We start from the raw sequence: 17712 nt of genomic DNA, 5'->3' as shown, positions 1-17712 counted from the left end.
GTAAAATTAGGCAAAAGACAAATGAGAAAATTGCCAACTGAGCCAATTGAGGCGGCTCTGGCATTTCCCTGGGGAGGTTTCAGGCCAAATCATGCAGTTTTCAATTACATTGTTTCTGCAGATTGGAAGTAGTTCATTAGAAACTCACTTCTTAGTGAAGGCCAGGACCTGAGCAACCCTGCCCCCCTTCCCCTCCCTGTTGCTGAGAGCTCTTTGTTTATGCAGCGCAGGGAGCTCTTGGCTAACTTCATGTATTTTGTACCTCACAAATACGGTATGCGCTTTTTCAAATGGCCTTTTTTTCGTCAACTCCTAGTTGACAACGATTTGAATGAGGGAATGCAATTTTAAACTTCGTTTTCTTCATTAATGTGCTCCATCATGAGAAAAATGCTACAAGAACATGTTAAGAACACCAGAAACACCATTTCCAGTGGAGTAGGTCTTCAAACAATTTAAGGAGCTTGCCCGTCTGGTACATCTGTGTTTTGTAGACATGGACAAGGCTGTGACTACAGATCACAGTAGAAAAGACTTTCCTTCGCAGGGTGGCAAAGATTTCCCTCAGAAACAGTGTCCAGCCCTCTTAAAAAAAACCTAAGTTGAGTTACTCTCTACACCATGAAGATTCTTTTAGCTGAAACGCCACCCAAATGCCAGCCGTTACACAGTTATTGAGTTGGGAGGAGGTCCTTTGACAGACATAAAGCATACTGGACAAATTTGTCAGGAATGACTGTTGAGAATCTTAATATCTACGTTTCCTCTGAGTAAGGGAAATTGTTATATTTTATTGGAATCTAAAGACTCACATTTTTCGTTCCTTGTAGATGGAGATGCACCATGCACTAGATGCACCATGCTGTGATTCATTTGAGCTCCTTTTCTGTCCTCTGGGACTCAACACTCCTGATACAAAGCCATCACTGACAAGCATTTCCCATCTGGTTTTCACAAACACACACACACACAGGCCTGCACTCATACCACACAGGGTTATTACTGACAAGTGTTTCCCATTTACCCAAGTGAAATAACCATTTTTAGAAAATCCATGCTGCCCTTTTAACCTTGCACCTCCATGTGTAACTTCTTACACTTTGCCCTCAAACATTTTTTTCATCTTTAAGGGAAATAAAAAGTCTCAATTCATTCTTAGATTTTTGAGCTTGGTTTATCCAATTGTTTACTTCCTCTGCATTTCTTATCTACAGATGTGTTCTGTATTTGTTTCCTTGTGTTTGCATCTTTCTCATTTAGAGCACTGTGTCAAATCTGAGATCTCTGCCATGAAAACTTCTCCCTTCAGGCAACCCTTGTGTATGAGACAGAAAACAAAAAGCCACACAGAGAGTCATCAGAGCTCTTTTTTGTTGTTGCCGCTCACTAGTGGCCAATGGTCTTTATTTTAGGATAAGTGGGAGCCGAAGCAAGTGAGTCAGTTGGGTAAACCAAGAGATAACAACAAATAAATTATCAGTAAGAAATCCTATAAACTCAGTGTAGTGAGAATAATATATTTCCTATTTAGATCTAAAAAGTTTAATAAAAAAGACAAATAACTTGTTGGTAGCATCGGTTTGTATCTCATTCAATAAGAGGCTAAAGATCAAGGTAGAAATTACAATTCTATGTGTCACAACCAGGGCTAAAATTAAGCTGCTACGGTCCAGTACTGTGTACCGATATAATATCTCACAGTGGTACGGCGTACTGGCTGGAAGATCAGCTTTGTGGCCGCTCTTTGCTGCTTTAACACACATGCAGAAGCAGCTGCAGGCTAAAACTACCAGTAATGCAGCTAAAACTGTGAACCAGGCAGCACTTTATCTCAAAGTTTTGAGTGTCTTATCATCGCTACAAAATGTGATTTACATCCCTCTCTCCTCTCACGTTATCCACTAATTCTCTCACTTCCCTAAACAAACACACTCAGCATTAGCGACTGAAAGGGTACCTGATTTGTGGTGCAAGGTCAATCAATTCAATCACAGTCAAGTTGACATATCTTTATGGAAGTTGGAGGCTGGGTAGTTTGCAACGTGATAGGAAAAATCAATAAATGATTCAGACAGTTTTCTGAACATTTGTGATTGATAGTTCATGATAAAACCAATAACTGTGGTAGAAGGGAAAAATGCAGCAAAACAAAGTACCGGTATTTATGTTTGAAAAAGTCATTGAAAAAATAACAATGCAGGGAAGATTGTTCAAGAGGAAGAATGCAAGAGAGGATGAAGTTGTTTTAGTTGTTTTAAGATGAAATTAAAAGAAGAGAAGAAGAAAATGAGAAAGGAGGTGCATTTTCTGCATTTGTGAAGTTCTTTAGTAAAATTATCAATTCAAATATTTTTACCTCAAAGTCCTGTCTATATTTTTATTTACGGTCAAGATTTATTCTCAAATGCATTTATCTGTAGTGATGTAACGATTCATTTTAACAACAGTTTATATCATAATTTGTGGTTGCCGATACGATTCACTGACCTAAAATCGATCCAGGACATACTTTGTCAAAACTTCAACTATAGTTACCTGAGTACTGAACAGTACAGCAGAAGTTTTCCAGCTTCCTTGTAAGACATTCAAGTGTAAATAAATTTGTGAGCAAACAAATAAGTAAACAAGAATTAATGGCAAATCCATTCACATTGAAGTTCCATAAAGTTCAGTCCTAGTTGCTTCACATCTGTTTTGTTTCTTTTTAAACTAGAACTACAAACTTACATGGATTGATAAATCTGCTAAAAGGAATTTTTGTAGAAATTGAATGAATGAAGTCTTTGAAGCTACATTCACCCCACCTCAGAGATGTGTGTTCAAGCGACCACTTTCAAGGAAAAGACTTGAAAAGTCTTATGAGCGTAACCCCTTGTGCTGTCCTAGGCACTTTGGGAATTCTGTTGTGTTAAATACAGACAAACTCTGAGTGTCAGAACAGTAACAGATAAAGCACTACTGCATTAACCCTTGTGCTATCTTAGATGACCCCACCCTTACATTGACGTGTTCTCCCTACCACGATAAAGGTGGATAAAGGTGGAGAGGATTTCATGTAATCCATGGACACCAGTGAAGATCACAAATTATTGAAGAAAAAAGGTTTAAAGCACAGTCTAGTGGGTCTAAATGACCCAACTCCCAATGTTAAAGTGCCTAGGATAGCACAAGGGTTACAAAGAGTCAGATAGGTTGAAATATAGTGGTGTTTTTCTGTGACAGCCTAAATTTCTCATGTGTCAGAGACTGGCAGGAAGAGTGAGAAGCAGTTTATTGAGTCAAAGCCTGCCTTCAGCACTAGGACTGAGATTTTGTTCTTTTCTTTTTTTGTATCAATACAGAGGATTTTCAGAGCAAGTTTAAACCCAGAGAGAGCGGAAGAGGAGCATTTTATGGAAAGCTTTCATCTCACACAACCAGTATAACCCCAGGATGGAAAAAATAAACTTGTCTTTGCAATTTGATCTGCCTGCCTTGATGACCTTACTGTGAATGAATGTTTGTCTTTGTGCGGCAGCTGAGGAAGTTTAGGAAAAGTCTCTCATTTCAGAGTCTTTTTTTTTTATCATCCTGGTGTTACTTCTGAATTTGTTGGCTTTCCTGTATGAGGGTCCAACAGATGATGTCATAGACTCACACAATGCAAAAACAGGGCCCCTTGAAACAAGTCAAACATTCTTAAAAGTTGAAAATTTTTCTTTACATAAGCAAAAAAATATCGGGGGGCCAGGTTGCAGACAAGATGGTCCCCAGACATCATTAGCTTGAAATTCTATGAGAATTAAGAAATGTAGCACCTTTTATTAAAACTTTTTTATGTTCAGTGTGCAAGAAGTGAGTAATAGTCAATGTAAGGATGGGGTCATCTAAGATAGCACAAGGGGTATTCTGTTGTGGCTTTGCACCAGTATGTAAGACACCATATGCATGTCGGGGAAAAGCTGCTTTGAAGTGTTGCCTCCGGGCACAAAGCTGCTTTTCTATGCCAGTCAGCTGATACACGTCGATTGAGTAAGGAGTGTTGACACCTAAACCTAAAAAAACAAACCTAATCAGGGTCGCAAGTTAAATTATTATTGTTGGACCACAAAAAGAATATTTTCCAACCAATATGTGTGTGTGTGTGTGGGGGGGGGGGACTTCCGGTTACAGCTAATGATGTCAGGTTGCCATGTTGTCTGCAACCAGGTCCTCTTGAAAAACTTTGCCAACAGCGTACGAGAAGATTTTTTTTTTTTTTTTAATTAAGAGGTATTTTCTTAAATTAAGATTATTTTGCAATTGAAAAACTTTCTTGATTAGATTGTTTTTCTTACAATAAGACAATTGTTCTCGAAAAAAGAGTTTTTGCTTTCTTAAGATTCAGTTTTCGCAGGCTGTCATTGGATAGCCAATCCAATCCAATCCACTTTATTTTAATAGCACATTTCTCAAACAGGCAGTTTCCAAAGTGCTGTACAGTGACCAAAAACCAAACAAAAGATTACCATACAAAATAAAAAACAAAGTACACCAATAAAATGAATAAAAATAGAATAAACAGATAAAAACGATAGAAAAAATACAATTTAAAATAAGCCAAGATTTCAAGATTTTTCTCTTTTCGTAGTAAAACCCTAATTTGAACATCACTTTTCTTATTAGAATTTTTGATTCTGAACTCATCTTAGTTCTGTCTTATTTTAGCACAATAAAAATGTCAGAACTCCAGAAATATGTAATATATATATAAATGTCAAATCATACAAGAAACATGTGAAAAAGTGACAACATTTATTAACTTTTGCTGAAAAAAAGAAAATAGTCACTAAAATTGAATTATCAGAACACAATAATAACAATAAAACAAAGTGTATCAGTAATAACATTTATTTTTCAATTATACACATTTAACCTATTTTGTTGACATCAAAAGTGAAGCATAAATGACAACATTATTATGTTTAGCTGCCCTTTCTTTTACTATTATTGGCTCACTGAAGATGTTATGAATATGGGTTTTCTCCTCACAGAAAAGTTCAGATTCTCTGAAACCAATTTTTACAAAATGCAATTGTAAAGTACATCCTCTCAGATTCTGATGTTTTCAGCTGCCTTGCGCTCTGTCCACTGAGCCTGTTAAAAAATAAGGAAACAAGAAATGAATGTGAAAGACCTGCAGCAGCCAGGAAACAAACTGTTCACAACAAAAACACTTCTCTCATAATCACAATGGCTTTGTGTTCATTCTGTGTATTCCAAACAGACATGAACACGACCCTTTCTTTCATTTATTACTTCATTTCATTTTTATGAAGGAAGTATTTTCTTTATTTGCTATTTCCCTTCTATTATCTTCTGTTACACAAATACTGAAGATCTGTTATAAATCATACTTTTTGTTTTAAATTTCTGTTTTAAAAGTTCTTCTTTATCTATTATTATTTACTTTTTTTAGCAGGCTTTTGTTAAAGTGGAAGTTTACTATGTGAATAGATATAAATTGGATTTCTGATTTCCAATAAAATAATTCTTATTTCAGTCCTAAAATCATGCAGATACATCCTCATGTGAGAATAATTAATCAATTATTTATCAATCATATAATGTTACTTATACAGTATTAAATTAAAAATGTGCAACATGCAGACTGAAAATGAACAAAACATCCTTCCTGCTTCCTAACAACCACATGCATATTAAAAATGCACTTCATTAACATAGATTTTGGTCTGAAGCCTAAAGGTGGAACAAGTTTCCAGAAACAACTCTAAATTTAGAAAGGCTTTCATGGTGCTTTTGTTTTTAATGTGCCATACAGTTTGAAACATTAAAATCACGACGATTCCATAAAAAGATCCTTTCTATGAAAAGTGTGTTACAATCCATTACCTACCATTCATTTGGATTTAATTTATTTACTATAAACACTGCATGGTTCTTGAACCTAAAGACTCTCTCTAATAATCTTTTGATTTATTTTAAAAGTGTTCCCAGTGGTCTTTGAATTATGATTATGCGATTTTTAGCCAAAATCAATCAAACCTGTGTTGTTTTCTTGGACATATTTTCTGCTGAGCAGCAGAAGATCATTAGAAATTCCTCTCTGCGGGCAAGACTGTCACCATGGAGCAAACTATTCCCACCTTCTCCTCCCCCTTGCTGAAAGCTCTCTGTTCACATGCTCTCCTGCTAGTTTACAGCTCATCACACTCCCAACCTCCCAACAAAAATTACGAACAATATTGGTGTGATCCAGTTGCTCAGATTAGAAAAATGGATCGTAGCAGTGACAACTGATTCATTGTGGTGACCCATGAGGGGGTATGCTAAAAGGTAAACATGTATTTTTAACTATAAAGCTTTGTCTTGTTTTAAATGTTGCACCAATTATGTCTCCCTCTTTATCAAAAGACATTGTTTTATTTTAAACTTGCATGATCTCCAAATCCAGAGTTTGCACATCCTGAATCTTTCTTCTTGCTGCTGCTGAAGACATTGGGATAATGTCACATAGTCTTCCTCGTCTTGTTCATATCAGCCTTTAACTGAATGACTGTCTTGCAGCTGCATCCTCTCTTTTTCTACTTGCAGACGTTCTCTTTCAATTTGCAGTCTCCCGCTCTCAAACTTAAAGAACTGCAGCCTTTCCTTCTCTAGATTAAGCCTCTCCTTCTCCAGGTTGATCTTTTCAGTCTCCAGATCCACCACTGACATCCAGCCTTTGCTTCCCTTCACCCCCTGCCGGTTGCTACAGGAGGACAAAGATGAGGAAGAGGATGGTGGGCCTTGCTGGGAAAAGTTGAAAGATGAGTCGATCTGCTCTGACTGGCCAACAAGCAGAAGCCTCAGCCGGTCTCTTTCCACCTGTAGCCTCTCCTTCTCCAGGTGCAGGCGCTCTTTTTCCACCTCCACTTGGTGGAGTCTGTCCCTCTCCACTGCTAGCCGCTCTTTCTCCACAGAAAGGCGTTCGGTCTCTATGGCCAGCCGTTGCCTCTCCAGCTCCAATCGTTGCTTCTCCACAGCGAGAAGAATCCCCGCTCGCACGTTCTCATGATGCCCAAAACCATTCCCAGGCGGCTTCTCCATCAGGCCTCCGTCCAGCAGCACATCTCTGCTGGTGCTGGACGTCGGCTCCTTGGAGGAACCCAATTCACTGTAGGGGTAAGCATCACCGGCGTGGCCCTCTGGACGGGATTCAATGGAGCTGAAAAAAGGAGGGAAATCCTCCTCATCGTCAACACCAACGTCCAGCTGGAAAGGAGAGAAAGATTGATGCGGAAGAACTGGAGAAGGTAGAAACACAAGTTGACAAGACAGGAAAAAACTTTGATCATCAAAAGAGATGTGTTTTATCAGAAAAGGCAGGTAAAGCTTTGATCACACTTAGTCACCACCTCCCTTACGGGTGGACACGGACTGTCTGCGGGTGAAAAATGTTCAAACCTGTGGGGGGCATGCAAGTGGGCTACATGAAATATCAAAGTCAGAGAGACTTTGATGGGTCGGTATGAGAAAATTGATTATTCGCATTCCTAAGATCTCTTCTTATTAAAATGGTTTGAAGAGTCTTGCTCAGGATTTGTCATAAATATATTTAATTCAGTTTAATTAAAAGTATCAGTCTAAGGTAGACCATGGTTTAATATGCAAAAATATTTTACAGCAATTACAAAACAGTCAGACCAACAGTTAAATGATGGTCTTTAATTAAATCAGGAATTAACATTCTCTCCGTATAATCCTTTTAAACCATTTGAACTTGGTTGCAAACCAGAATGAGGAGCCACTTGACCTGCATGAAGTGCTGCTTAATCCCTGTGAGTTTTGCAAACATCTGCTAATGCTGATATTAAAAATAAGAAGTTAGGAATACTTATCTTTACAGTTTGCCTTTATGTAGTGTTTATTAAAAGGCAAATGACTTTGCATAGATCCATTTTGACTTTATTTAGAAGCAGCAGCTTTTAATAAGTACTGCTCTGCTGGAGACCCTTTTGTGTTTTTGCTGCATTTTTGTTTCATACTCTGTTTTCAATGATCTCCTCTTCCATCTTTACGTCCAGAGGGGTCATCTCACTCTGCTCGCCAAGGGTCTCCAGCTCCGGCCAGTCTTTAGGGAACCCTGAGAGGTCCAGCAGCTGATCACAGCCAGAACCCACAGAGGCGGCTTCGTGCTCCGGTGATGAATGATCATACTCCGTCTTTATGGTCAGAGACGGGGAGGAGGAAGACAGAGAGATCTCCGTCTTTAGCCTTTTTTTCTTCATCAGTGCACGCCAGTCGAGATAACGACGCTTTACCTGTGCAACAGTCATGAAGCAAAGACATTAGTGCTTCAAAGAGCTCAGTTAGCAACAATGTAAAGGGGAATTTCAATTCAACAATCTGGTTCGAACTGTCTACAGTTAGAAACAAGGCTAAAGTGTGTCTGTGGACAGCCCCAACCCTTTTGACAAACATCTACATTTTACAGGAATAATGATAAACCTCCACCAACTTGCTGTCTCTTTTTGCCCTCCTATTAATTCTCGTCCGACTTTTTAATCCCCTTTTTTCCTTTTGTCCCCTAACCTACATCTATCGTCTCACTCTCTCCTTTCTCTCTTCTTTTTTTCCATCCAACAAGAAATGTAGGCAGGCATATTTAATATAAATAAACCTTAGCCTTAAGTACAAAAGGGGTTTATACAAATATACACGTCGTGTGTCTAAAGATTTATAACCCCTTTTGCAGCACCAAAATTGTGCAGCTCTAATATGTTTGCTCAGCTGCTGGACAGGACTTTAAAAAAAGCAAAAATTGTAGTTAGGTGTGGTGAGCACAGGTAAACACACCTCAGCAGCCGTGCGAATCTCCCCCTCCCCCAGCGAGGTCACACACTGAGCCACTTCCTCCCATGCCCGCCTCTTCAGTTCATTGATTGCTGTATTCTGTTCAAATGAGCAGATTAAAGGAAAATGTAAGTTTCTGTTATATACAATATAGAATAAATGTCAGTATTGTCTTGCAGTATTATCTTAGACATCTTTGGTCATAGTGGAGAGTTTAAATCTGACTGATTACTTTCAAAGCCAGGTATCCTCTTTACAGATAACGACTCTTAAGGGGAGTGCTTCTAAATTCAGCTTGTTACCTTTATAAAGACATTTTTTAAAACATCATCATTTGATGTTTTTAATCTTTTGTAACCCGTTTTACGACAACCTTAATTATAAGTCATTGTGTTAAAAATTACATTTATTGAATTTTGTGCTTATTAAGACTTAAATATTTTTACTTTTTTCAAATGTATTTTTCTGATTTTTGTTGTTGTTGTTATTTTGTGTCTTGCAGTTGCAATCCATGCGCTGAAACTGTGAAGTGATCATTTTTCTGCAGAAAACAAAACAGAAAATTGGAGATCAAATATTTTTCCTTGCACTGCAAAAAAAGACCCCCTAGAAATAAGTCAAAAATTCTTAAAATTGAAAAAACCCTTATTTAAATACATAAATAATCTGCCAATGTGGGTAGGAAAAATGATGGTCTTACCAAGAATTATTATTTTAAGAAATAAAATATAGTCAATAAGACATGTTTTCTTTAACTAAGGTTATTTTTCTATTGAAAATTTTATTTGATGAGATAATTTTTATCACACGACAGAAAATACGAAATTTTTTTGAAACAAGGTTCTTTTTACTTTCATAATAAATAATTTTAGCAGTGTGGTAGTTTAAAAATCTATAAACAATAAAAAAAGTAAATTATATTGTCCGACGAACTGTCCATTATCAGAAATTAACAAATGGTAGAGAAGCCGGACGCGATTGCTTTTGTGATGTAATCTCAGATATTGCTAAACCAATTCTTAAAAGTATTGAACAAACTCCAGAGGGGTTTTATGTAAAATTGTAAAAGACCAATGAAATTGATTGTGGTTTATGTGGACTACTAATATGTATAATGTCTTTTATATATAATGTCTTTTATCATCTGTTATACCAGTGCTTCTAAATTATATTTTGCAAGGCCCCCCTAGGAAAAAGAAACTGTTTTGCGCCCCCCCCTAACAGTGGTGGGATATTATAAGTTCACTTCCACCCACTGCTTTTCAAGCAACTAATACATATTTTGACAAACTTTACATTCAATGGATTCAGTGTGTCATGCATTGTGTGTGTAAGTACAAATATGTCTATTTGTGATCAAGAGTAATTGCATCATTTACATTATGTATGCATGTGAATATGTATCTTCTTCTACTTAATACTTTTTACTTTTCCAATCAGGTGTATACACAAAAATAGGTTGAACATGTGTAAAAGCCCAAATAAAAGATAGAAGACTTGCACCTGCTGTCTGGAGAACAGCACCTCTCTCCTCTTGTGGATCTCACTGATCAGAGTCTGTGTTTCCCGAACGCTGTAGTTGCTCTTCCTTTTCCTCTTCAAATGCTTAACCTGCAGGAAATCCAGTTTGGCAGCAGGGAAGGAATTAAACTGATGCAAGGAAAGGTATGGAATTGTAGAATGAGAAACACATTTGGAAGAGAAATGAAGGTGCTGAATAAGGAGATGAACAGATCACAGAATAAAATATAAGGAGGGCTAAGTCCTCAAAGGTGCAGAGGCATGGCTGTTTGCCAAACAGTACCGGCATGTTCCCATCCACAAAGGACTTGGGTAGTCAGTGGGAAGTTCTTGGCTTCCCCGTGGAAAGATCCCAGCTGTTACAGGAAAAGCAGCTTCTACTGAACATAAACGTGTTGAGAGCAGAGATCCCAGCAGGTAGGCTGGAGGAGAGCAGCATCTGAGACTTTCTTTGCTCTCAGTTCGTGTGAATAGTTCACACGAACTTTAGATCCGATGCATTTATTGTTTCAAGGTAGTTTCCATAAGAAAGCTCACAGGATGCTCAATCCTTTATTTCATAAAACTGGAAGCAGCCAGGTGAGCGAGTACAGCCGGCTGGGAGAATACAGTCATCCTCCTGAAACATACACAAACAGTTTAGTAGCACTAAGTGTGATAACATTTTAATAAACGATAGTTTTTAGTAAAAACTACATAAACATTAATTCCAGCTCGACAGGACTACTAATAAAACAGAACAAATATTCTTATTTTGTCCAACAACCGTTTTGGTCTGTAAGGACCATTTTGTATTTGCAATTCTTCTTTTTTGCTGCACATTTGAGCAAAAATGTCACCCTTGCCACATTGTACAAAACTCATCAAAATTTGCACACATTAACTTTTAACATGGTGAACAACCCTTTCCCAAAAAAAAAAAAATGGCCAGAAATCTCTTATGCTATGGTACTGAAAAAGATTGTTCAAAATCTACTAAAAATAATAATAATAAAAAACACGTGAATTGGGGATATCCAAAGGAAGTTTGAAATTATTATAGGATGGCAACCATTTTTTTCTATTTAAATATAAATTAGACGGATGGTCACTTTTGGTATTGCAAAACATTCTTTTGTAAACAAACATTATTTAAAACTATGTGTATTATTCTGAAAACAAGAAGGTTGTTCATAACTATTAAGAAAAATAGAAGTAACCACAAGTAAAATACACTGTATTGGCTTAATTTTGGTTGTAATAATAAAAAGAATCATCTTTGGGCTTTGGGGCTATATAAAACAATTACAAATGGTACAGAACATTTTTGCATGCAAAGTAATGTTGGCAAAAACGTTTTTGTGGAAAGCAGGCAACACGTTTGCATGTTATTGTTACGGTTGTTTGCAGGTTACATAGATTTTTAGAGGAAACAACGTTTTATTCGAATATTCTGTTGCTTTTAAAATTCTGTAAGAGCATCGTACAAATAAATGATCACATCTAACAGTCGAATGCTGTATTGGTCTTGCATGCATTTCCTGCAGCGTTTTTAATGCAACATCCAGTGAAAAGCACTCACCTCTCGCACAAATGGACCGCATTCACAACATCGTTGCAATACAATTTCTATGCTGCTTTCAAGATCCGTCGGACTTTGTTGACAGTGCGTTACCATTGGTGAAATTGAGATTTATACCTGGAGTAGATATGGTTTATTAATTGAAAAGTATAGCTTACTTTGGTCATTTTACTTAATAAAACGTTTGTCATTTATTTTCTTTAAATGATTCGGTTCCGTATGTGTACACAAATATTGCCATATTCTAGAGAAATATAGAGTTGATAATCAGCACTAATACCGTACTGCATCTTTCTTAACCTTATTTAGTTTTATAGGACTGCTTTTGGTCTGAATTCTAGCAATGATGTCAGGCTTAAATGAAGAAATCTGTGCGATTGATAGTCAAATGTTCTCGTTTACAACATTTTTGTTTAAAAGTGAAGGCATCGTCAATGCCGCACAGTTTCAGCTGCTTCTATTGGTCAGTACTCTACCGCGCCCACGTGACGACATTACGGCAAGCGGGCGCTTCCGGTTCGGTGAACCCAAATAGTCAACAAAATAGGACCAGGTGCAAGAGCATGCGCCGTTACATTTCTTCACATTAAAACTGCGGCTGTGAAGATGTTAGCTCTGAAGTTTGTTCAGGCGGTGTAGCTAACTACTAGCTAGTTAGTTAGTTGCTATTCATGTACAGTTGAATGGTAGAAGCTCGAGCGCAGCTGGGAGTAACCCATGTGACGGAGGGGAGAGATGGGCTCCGTCCGCTGGGCTTTCCGCTGCAGGTCCTGGTCACCGAGCAGGACTGAGTGGCTGTTTGCCGCTCGCTGCGTTCAGCCGGAGGAGAAAGACCGGATCGGACAGTTCGTCTACACCAAGGATGCCAAATCTGCGATGGTGAGTTTGTTTTGGAGCCCCTGCTGCAGAACTTCCTCAAAGTAACAGAAGTCAACACCGCGTCTGCACCTGTCAACCTCCACAGGTGGGCCGCCTTTTGCTCCGGAGGTTCGTGTGTGAGAGGATGGGGATCCCTTGGACAGAGATCCGGCTGGAGCGATCTCCCCGGGGGAAACCGTACCTGGCTAACCCGCTGAAGGTGAACTCTCGCGAGGTTTCCTTTTTCCAGGAGGAAGCTGAAGTGGAAACAGAAAGTTTGACAGTTTGAAATAGAAAAAAACAACTGGAGGCTTCGCATGGTCCAATAACACAAAGAAAACAACATTAAAAACCTTTCAAAGAGCTCAAATATTTTATCCATGACCAGATTAGGCTTGAATACTTAATCATTATTTAAATACAATTCAAGATTCTTATTAACAGAGGAAGGAATAAAGAATGTTTATTAGAGTCCATATGGCCCAGAGTAGGTAGCTGCTGGTAGTGTGTGATCTGATTGACCTGTAGTGGCGTCCTGAGGGCAGCAAGTCAGTTGGGTGATGGCGGGGTGGGTGGGGTCTCAGAGAATCACTGCAGTTCATTTTTTGGCAGCATAGTTTTACGCTGGTCTCGAGGGTGAAGCCAATGATCTTCCTTTTTGTCACTGTGGAGGCTGGGTACCAGACACAGTGCAGATTAGGATGCAGCTTCTGGTCCAGGCCACACTTCCACAGGATGTGGAGGAGGTGCAGCTGCTGCAGGTCCTTCTTTACCATGGCCTTGGTGTTAGCAGATCAGGACAAGTCAGCAGTAACCTAATGGAGGGAGCATAGTCCACATGCTCTTCATTGATTTGAAGAGGGGCGCATGTCTTCTTAAGTTCACATTACCGGTAGTTATTTTGTCTTTTGGACATTTAGAGCTGTCTCTGTTCCCCAGGTGACTCAGCACAACTGGAGATGTATAACAACAATAGTAATGATATTAAACACTTAGCAGGCTGCAGGAAGTAGATCAGACTAAATACATGATTTCTTTGTCCTGCAGTGTAGGTGTGTGTCTGTGATTTCTCCAGACTTTATCTGAATTTTCTCCTAAACAGACCTTTGCTCTCTTCAAATGTTCACGTTTCTGCTTTTTTTATTAGTGCCGAAAATGTCTATGAAGGCAGGGAATATTGCAAAAGGTTGCACATTTTATTTTAAATGTAATTGTTTGTTTTAGCAAAAAAAAGAAAAGAAAAAGAAATTCCAGAATGTAATTGGATATGGAAATTTTTTTATGCATATCCGGAAAGTAACATTGTGGATTCGATCAAATAATTCACGCGTGACATGAAGAAGACGTTGTCGTCATCCATTTAGTTAATGACAGAAAAATCCACAACATTCACAATACAGAAATAACAAAGGAGAAAAGCAAAATTAAGAAAAAAACTGAATTGAAGGAAATGTTGTTTTTATTTTGTTTTGTAGACAATTACAATGGGAATAAAGTTATGATTTGCATCATTTGATTATAACTAAATATTTTGTTTTCTTTGCCGATTTCACATTATTTGTAGTGTTAATTTTTCGTCTCTGATATGTTTGTCTCCAGGTTGAATAATTTTTTGAATGTTATCTAAATTCTGATTCTAGATCAGTCCACATTTTGATCGGTCCTGGAGTTTTAACATCTCTCATCAAGGGGACTACGTGGTGCTCGCCGCAGACCGGGGCGTCCAAGTCGGAGTGGATCTGATGAAGACTTCAATGCCAGGTGAAGGAGGGTGGGATTTATTTTAGCGCTTAAATGTGATTCTTCTAAATCCTCTTTTTTTATTATCGTTTTATCCTTTATATTATCTTGATGCTGAAATTCTAATCTGGGTTCAGCCCAGGGATCTGCAGCTCTTTTATTTTTGAACAAGTTCAAGGAGTTTACATTCATTTTATGGTTCAAAAAATACAGTTAGGGTCTGAATTAACTTTGATTGGCTGAAATACACCACAAACAGTAAAATAAACGGCTTTTTTAATTTGATTTTTTTTTTTTAAATCACAGCTGGCATTGCTCTACCTACTACAGCATTTGCTGCCTTGAGATTATCCTTTGACACAAGTTGTCTTTTATTTTGAAAGGAACCTCTGAATAAATAGTTCTAAATTATCTCTTATTTTGAAGAAAGACTTTTTTTGTTTATAATCTTATGCCAAAAACACAAGTTCATTTATAGTTATAATAGTAATGATGGCATTAATACAAACCAGTGTCCTGTTTTTCTAAAAGGTGAAGTCAGACTTTGTGGCATCTGCTGGGTTAATGTCAGTGAGAAATTAACTCAGTATCTTTTATCTTATCTTATCTTTTAGGTGTTGAAGGTTTAAACACCTAATAAATAAACTCAAGGTGGCGTCATTCCCCAAACCCTCCACAAGAAGGCAGTATAACCCCATTAATATGTTGAAAAGTCTTGAACAGCCCTGTGTGTTTGTTTGTGTTACAATATTAAAAGGTGCTCGCTCTTATTCTGAAACATCATTTTCTTTTCTCACACTCCGACTCTTCTGCCCTCTCCACCTCTCCATCTCCTTTTCTGCTGCCTCCTACCTTTTCCAGGTAGCAGCTCCGTGCCGGAGTTTTTCCGCATCATGACTCGTCAGTTTACAGCGCACGAGTGGAGCATCATCCAATCAGCCGGCTCGGAGCGAGAGCAGCTCGCCACCTTCTACCGCCACTGGGTAACCATGGCGTCCACGCCGGCCTGTCATCACTTTAGATTGTCGGATAGTGTTTTGTGTGCGCCTGCAGGAGAGAAAAGGAGGACATTCGCAGGAATAAATGAAAGACACACAAAAACATCAAATTAATCTTTATTTATATAGCACTTTTACACTTGTGCAGATAAACTCCTTTCAAGTTACATTTCTTCTTCATATTTTTCCCCACATTCTTCCTCAGTTTGGACAGTTCACTTTGTTTGGTCCCTTCTTGCAGACATGCACACGTGCACACACACACACATCAAGCTGTTGCTTTGGTTGAGCCAAAGCAACAGCAGATCTAAGTAAAGATGTTTCAAAATTGAGAGGGTGGCACGGCGACGTCAAGCTCTGATATCACCACCACACTGTAGACTAATGGCAGAGCTCAGCGGTTGCCATAGAGATTAGCCCTGTAATAGTGTTATTGTGGCTTATTGGCTGTCAAGCAACACCGGTTTTGGCAGGACACACACACATACACACAAATTCCCTCTTTTGTACAAACAGGGTTTACCATGTGTGCATGGATTTCCATCTTCTGTGGTCAAAAATAAGATCCTGAAAAATGAAAAATTCACTTTGTTTTTCTCTTCTTGTCTTTGATCGTTTTGGATCTCCCACCTTCACACCCAGACGCTGAAAGAGAGCTTCATCAAGGCCATTGGCACCGGTCTGGGCTTCAACCTACAGAGGGTGGAGTTCCACCTGTCACCTGAGCCGCTAAAGCCGGGTTCAGTGCTCCGCCAGACCAAGATGCTCCTTGACGAGGAGCATGAGGAGGCCTGGATTTTTGAAGTGAGTGTTGTTTAGAGCAGATGAAGAATTGAACCAGAGTTGCAACAAAACCTAAGAGCTCAGATGGTTTAAAAGCAGCTCTGCTTCTCCTAAATTTCTCTAAAAACGTGAAAATGTGTCAGACATGAAGTGCAGCACGAGGCTTCCCATTACCCCAGCATTCCCAAAACGGCAAGTAGCGGTCTGATCAGACGCATGATTGTGGAGAAACAGATGGATCTGTTCCAGCTGGATCCCATCATCCTTTTCAACAGGGAACGCTCAAGTCACCACTGACTGCCATCAGTCACTCCTTTTTTACATTTCATGTTTTTCTTTAACGATCTTATGTTGATGGCAAATAAACTATTATGTTTGTTTTTTTAAGTCAACTAAGAATTTTTATTACTCTTGTCTGTATTTCCTTAAAAAAAAACATAAATTAAAATGTATTTTAAAAAATTACCCTTATGAAGCAAACTGCTGAAAGACATTTAAACGTGGTACAATGGGCGATGAATCACTTGTAGAGAAAGAAACGGCAGAGTCCGACCGTTTGCTACATTTTCTTTGTACTTAAATGAGATTTTAAGTGCCTTAAAATGGTTACATTTGTCTTCTGTAACTCTGGACACCCATACTTTCATCCCGCAAGCAATTTGAATGGGGTTATATTAGTGTTGATATATGTGGGATTTGACAGGAGAGCATGCTGGATGCTGACCATCACGTTGCCGTAGCGATGGGCCTGACGGATGAAGCCCGCTCCGCAGTAAGTGTTCAACATCTGTGCTTATGTTAGTGGATGGACAAGAGTGTTTATGATTAGAGAGCAGGAATTTCCTGCATTCGACCGCTTGCCTTCAGGTTTTTCCGAAATATTTTCAAAACTTTCCATCTATGGTTGGCGTTTTCTCTTCCAGAGGCTTGCTCCTCCTCCCAGCCCATTCACACTGCTGTCGTTCAGTGAACTCATCGCCTCTGCCTCGCCGCTGACAGAAGAAGATCCTGCCTACTGGGAGAGCTTTAGGATGAAGGTTGAGGCTCCGCAGAGATGCAGAGAGGCTCAGGCATCTGCATAACCGCCTGTCTCCGGCTGACAGCGCCTGCCATACACAGATGTACACACATGCACAAATGGTGTCGTGTGGAAAAAAGCAAACTTTGCCATTTCTAAAGTTGAAGTAACAACAGACTTTAAAATGAAATGATGGCAATGTCAGGTGATGTATTTAACAGACTAATGAAAAAGAACAGGTGGAACAATTAAGGACGCCATCAGTGAGTCCTGTAACTATATTCTAATAAAAAACAATAAAAAGCTGAAGTTTTGTCTGTTTTCTTTTAATCTATGATTCAATCTTTCACATTTATACGGAACTAAACATTTATAGGAAAAATTCAAATTCGAGGTCATTGTTTTCAGGCTTTTTAGCA

At 38.6% G+C, this 17712-nt stretch overlaps 2 protein-coding genes across 3 annotated transcripts; one reads left to right on the top strand and one right to left on the bottom strand.

The window, feature by feature from the left end:
• Window positions 1–4755: 4755 nt before the first annotated feature.
• Window positions 4756–12021, bottom strand: msantd4 (Myb/SANT DNA binding domain containing 4 with coiled-coils). Of its 2 annotated transcripts, none has more exons than XM_011482777.2 (6): window positions 11897–12021; window positions 10619–10954; window positions 10318–10464; window positions 8818–8913; window positions 8007–8282; window positions 4756–7233 (listed from the first exon to the last, which is right to left on the bottom strand). In XM_011482777.2, the coding sequence occupies exons 2-6, from the start codon at window positions 10622–10624 to the stop codon at window positions 6517–6519; spliced, it is 1242 nt and encodes a 413-aa protein (XP_011481079.1). In that variant the 5' UTR covers window positions 10625–10954; window positions 11897–12021; the 3' UTR covers window positions 4756–6516. The 2 variants fall into 2 exon arrangements, with proteins under 2 accessions (XP_011481079.1, XP_011481081.1); XM_011482779.2 differs by having other exon boundaries at window positions 10318–10425; window positions 11897–12020.
• Window positions 12022–12378: 357 nt separating this feature from the next.
• aasdhppt (aminoadipate-semialdehyde dehydrogenase-phosphopantetheinyl transferase) lies at window positions 12379–17602 on the top strand. Its single transcript, XM_004075744.3, has 7 exons — window positions 12379–12775; window positions 12861–12974; window positions 14395–14515; window positions 15356–15477; window positions 16135–16296; window positions 16979–17047; window positions 17199–17602. Exons 1-7 carry the CDS (start codon window positions 12632–12634, stop codon window positions 17355–17357), a joined length of 891 nt encoding a protein of 296 aa, XP_004075792.1. The 5' UTR covers window positions 12379–12631; the 3' UTR covers window positions 17358–17602.
• The last annotated feature ends 110 nt before the right edge of the window (window positions 17603–17712 follow it).

Source organism: Oryzias latipes, chromosome 13 (genome assembly GCF_002234675.1).
Source record: "Oryzias latipes chromosome 13, ASM223467v1".
NCBI lineage: Eukaryota > Metazoa > Chordata > Actinopteri > Beloniformes > Adrianichthyidae > Oryzias > Oryzias latipes.
Note: the sequence above shows the minus strand (reverse complement) of the source record. Positions and strands in the feature narration are given on the sequence as shown.

Excerpts from the sequence above, each read along its gene's own strand:
- aasdhppt (XM_004075744.3), top strand. The coding sequence starts at position 12,632 with ATGGGCTCCGTCCGCTGGGCTTTCCGCTGCAGGTCCTGGTCACCGAGC. Across the intron at positions 12,975-14,394 it reads ACCTGGCTAACCCGCTGAAG|ATCAGTCCACATTTTGATCG; the intron begins GTGAACTCTCGC and ends TTCTGATTCTAG. Across the intron at positions 17,048-17,198 it reads CGGATGAAGCCCGCTCCGCA|AGGCTTGCTCCTCCTCCCAG; the intron begins GTAAGTGTTCAA and ends TTTCTCTTCCAG.
- msantd4 (XM_011482777.2), bottom strand. Across the intron at positions 8,914-10,317 it reads TGCTGTTCTCCAGACAGCAG|AATACAGCAATCAATGAACT; the intron begins GTGCAAGTCTTC and ends TCATTTGAACAG. Across the intron at positions 8,283-8,817 it reads AGATTCGCACGGCTGCTGAG|GTAAAGCGTCGTTATCTCGA; the intron begins GTGTGTTTACCT and ends ACTGTTGCACAG.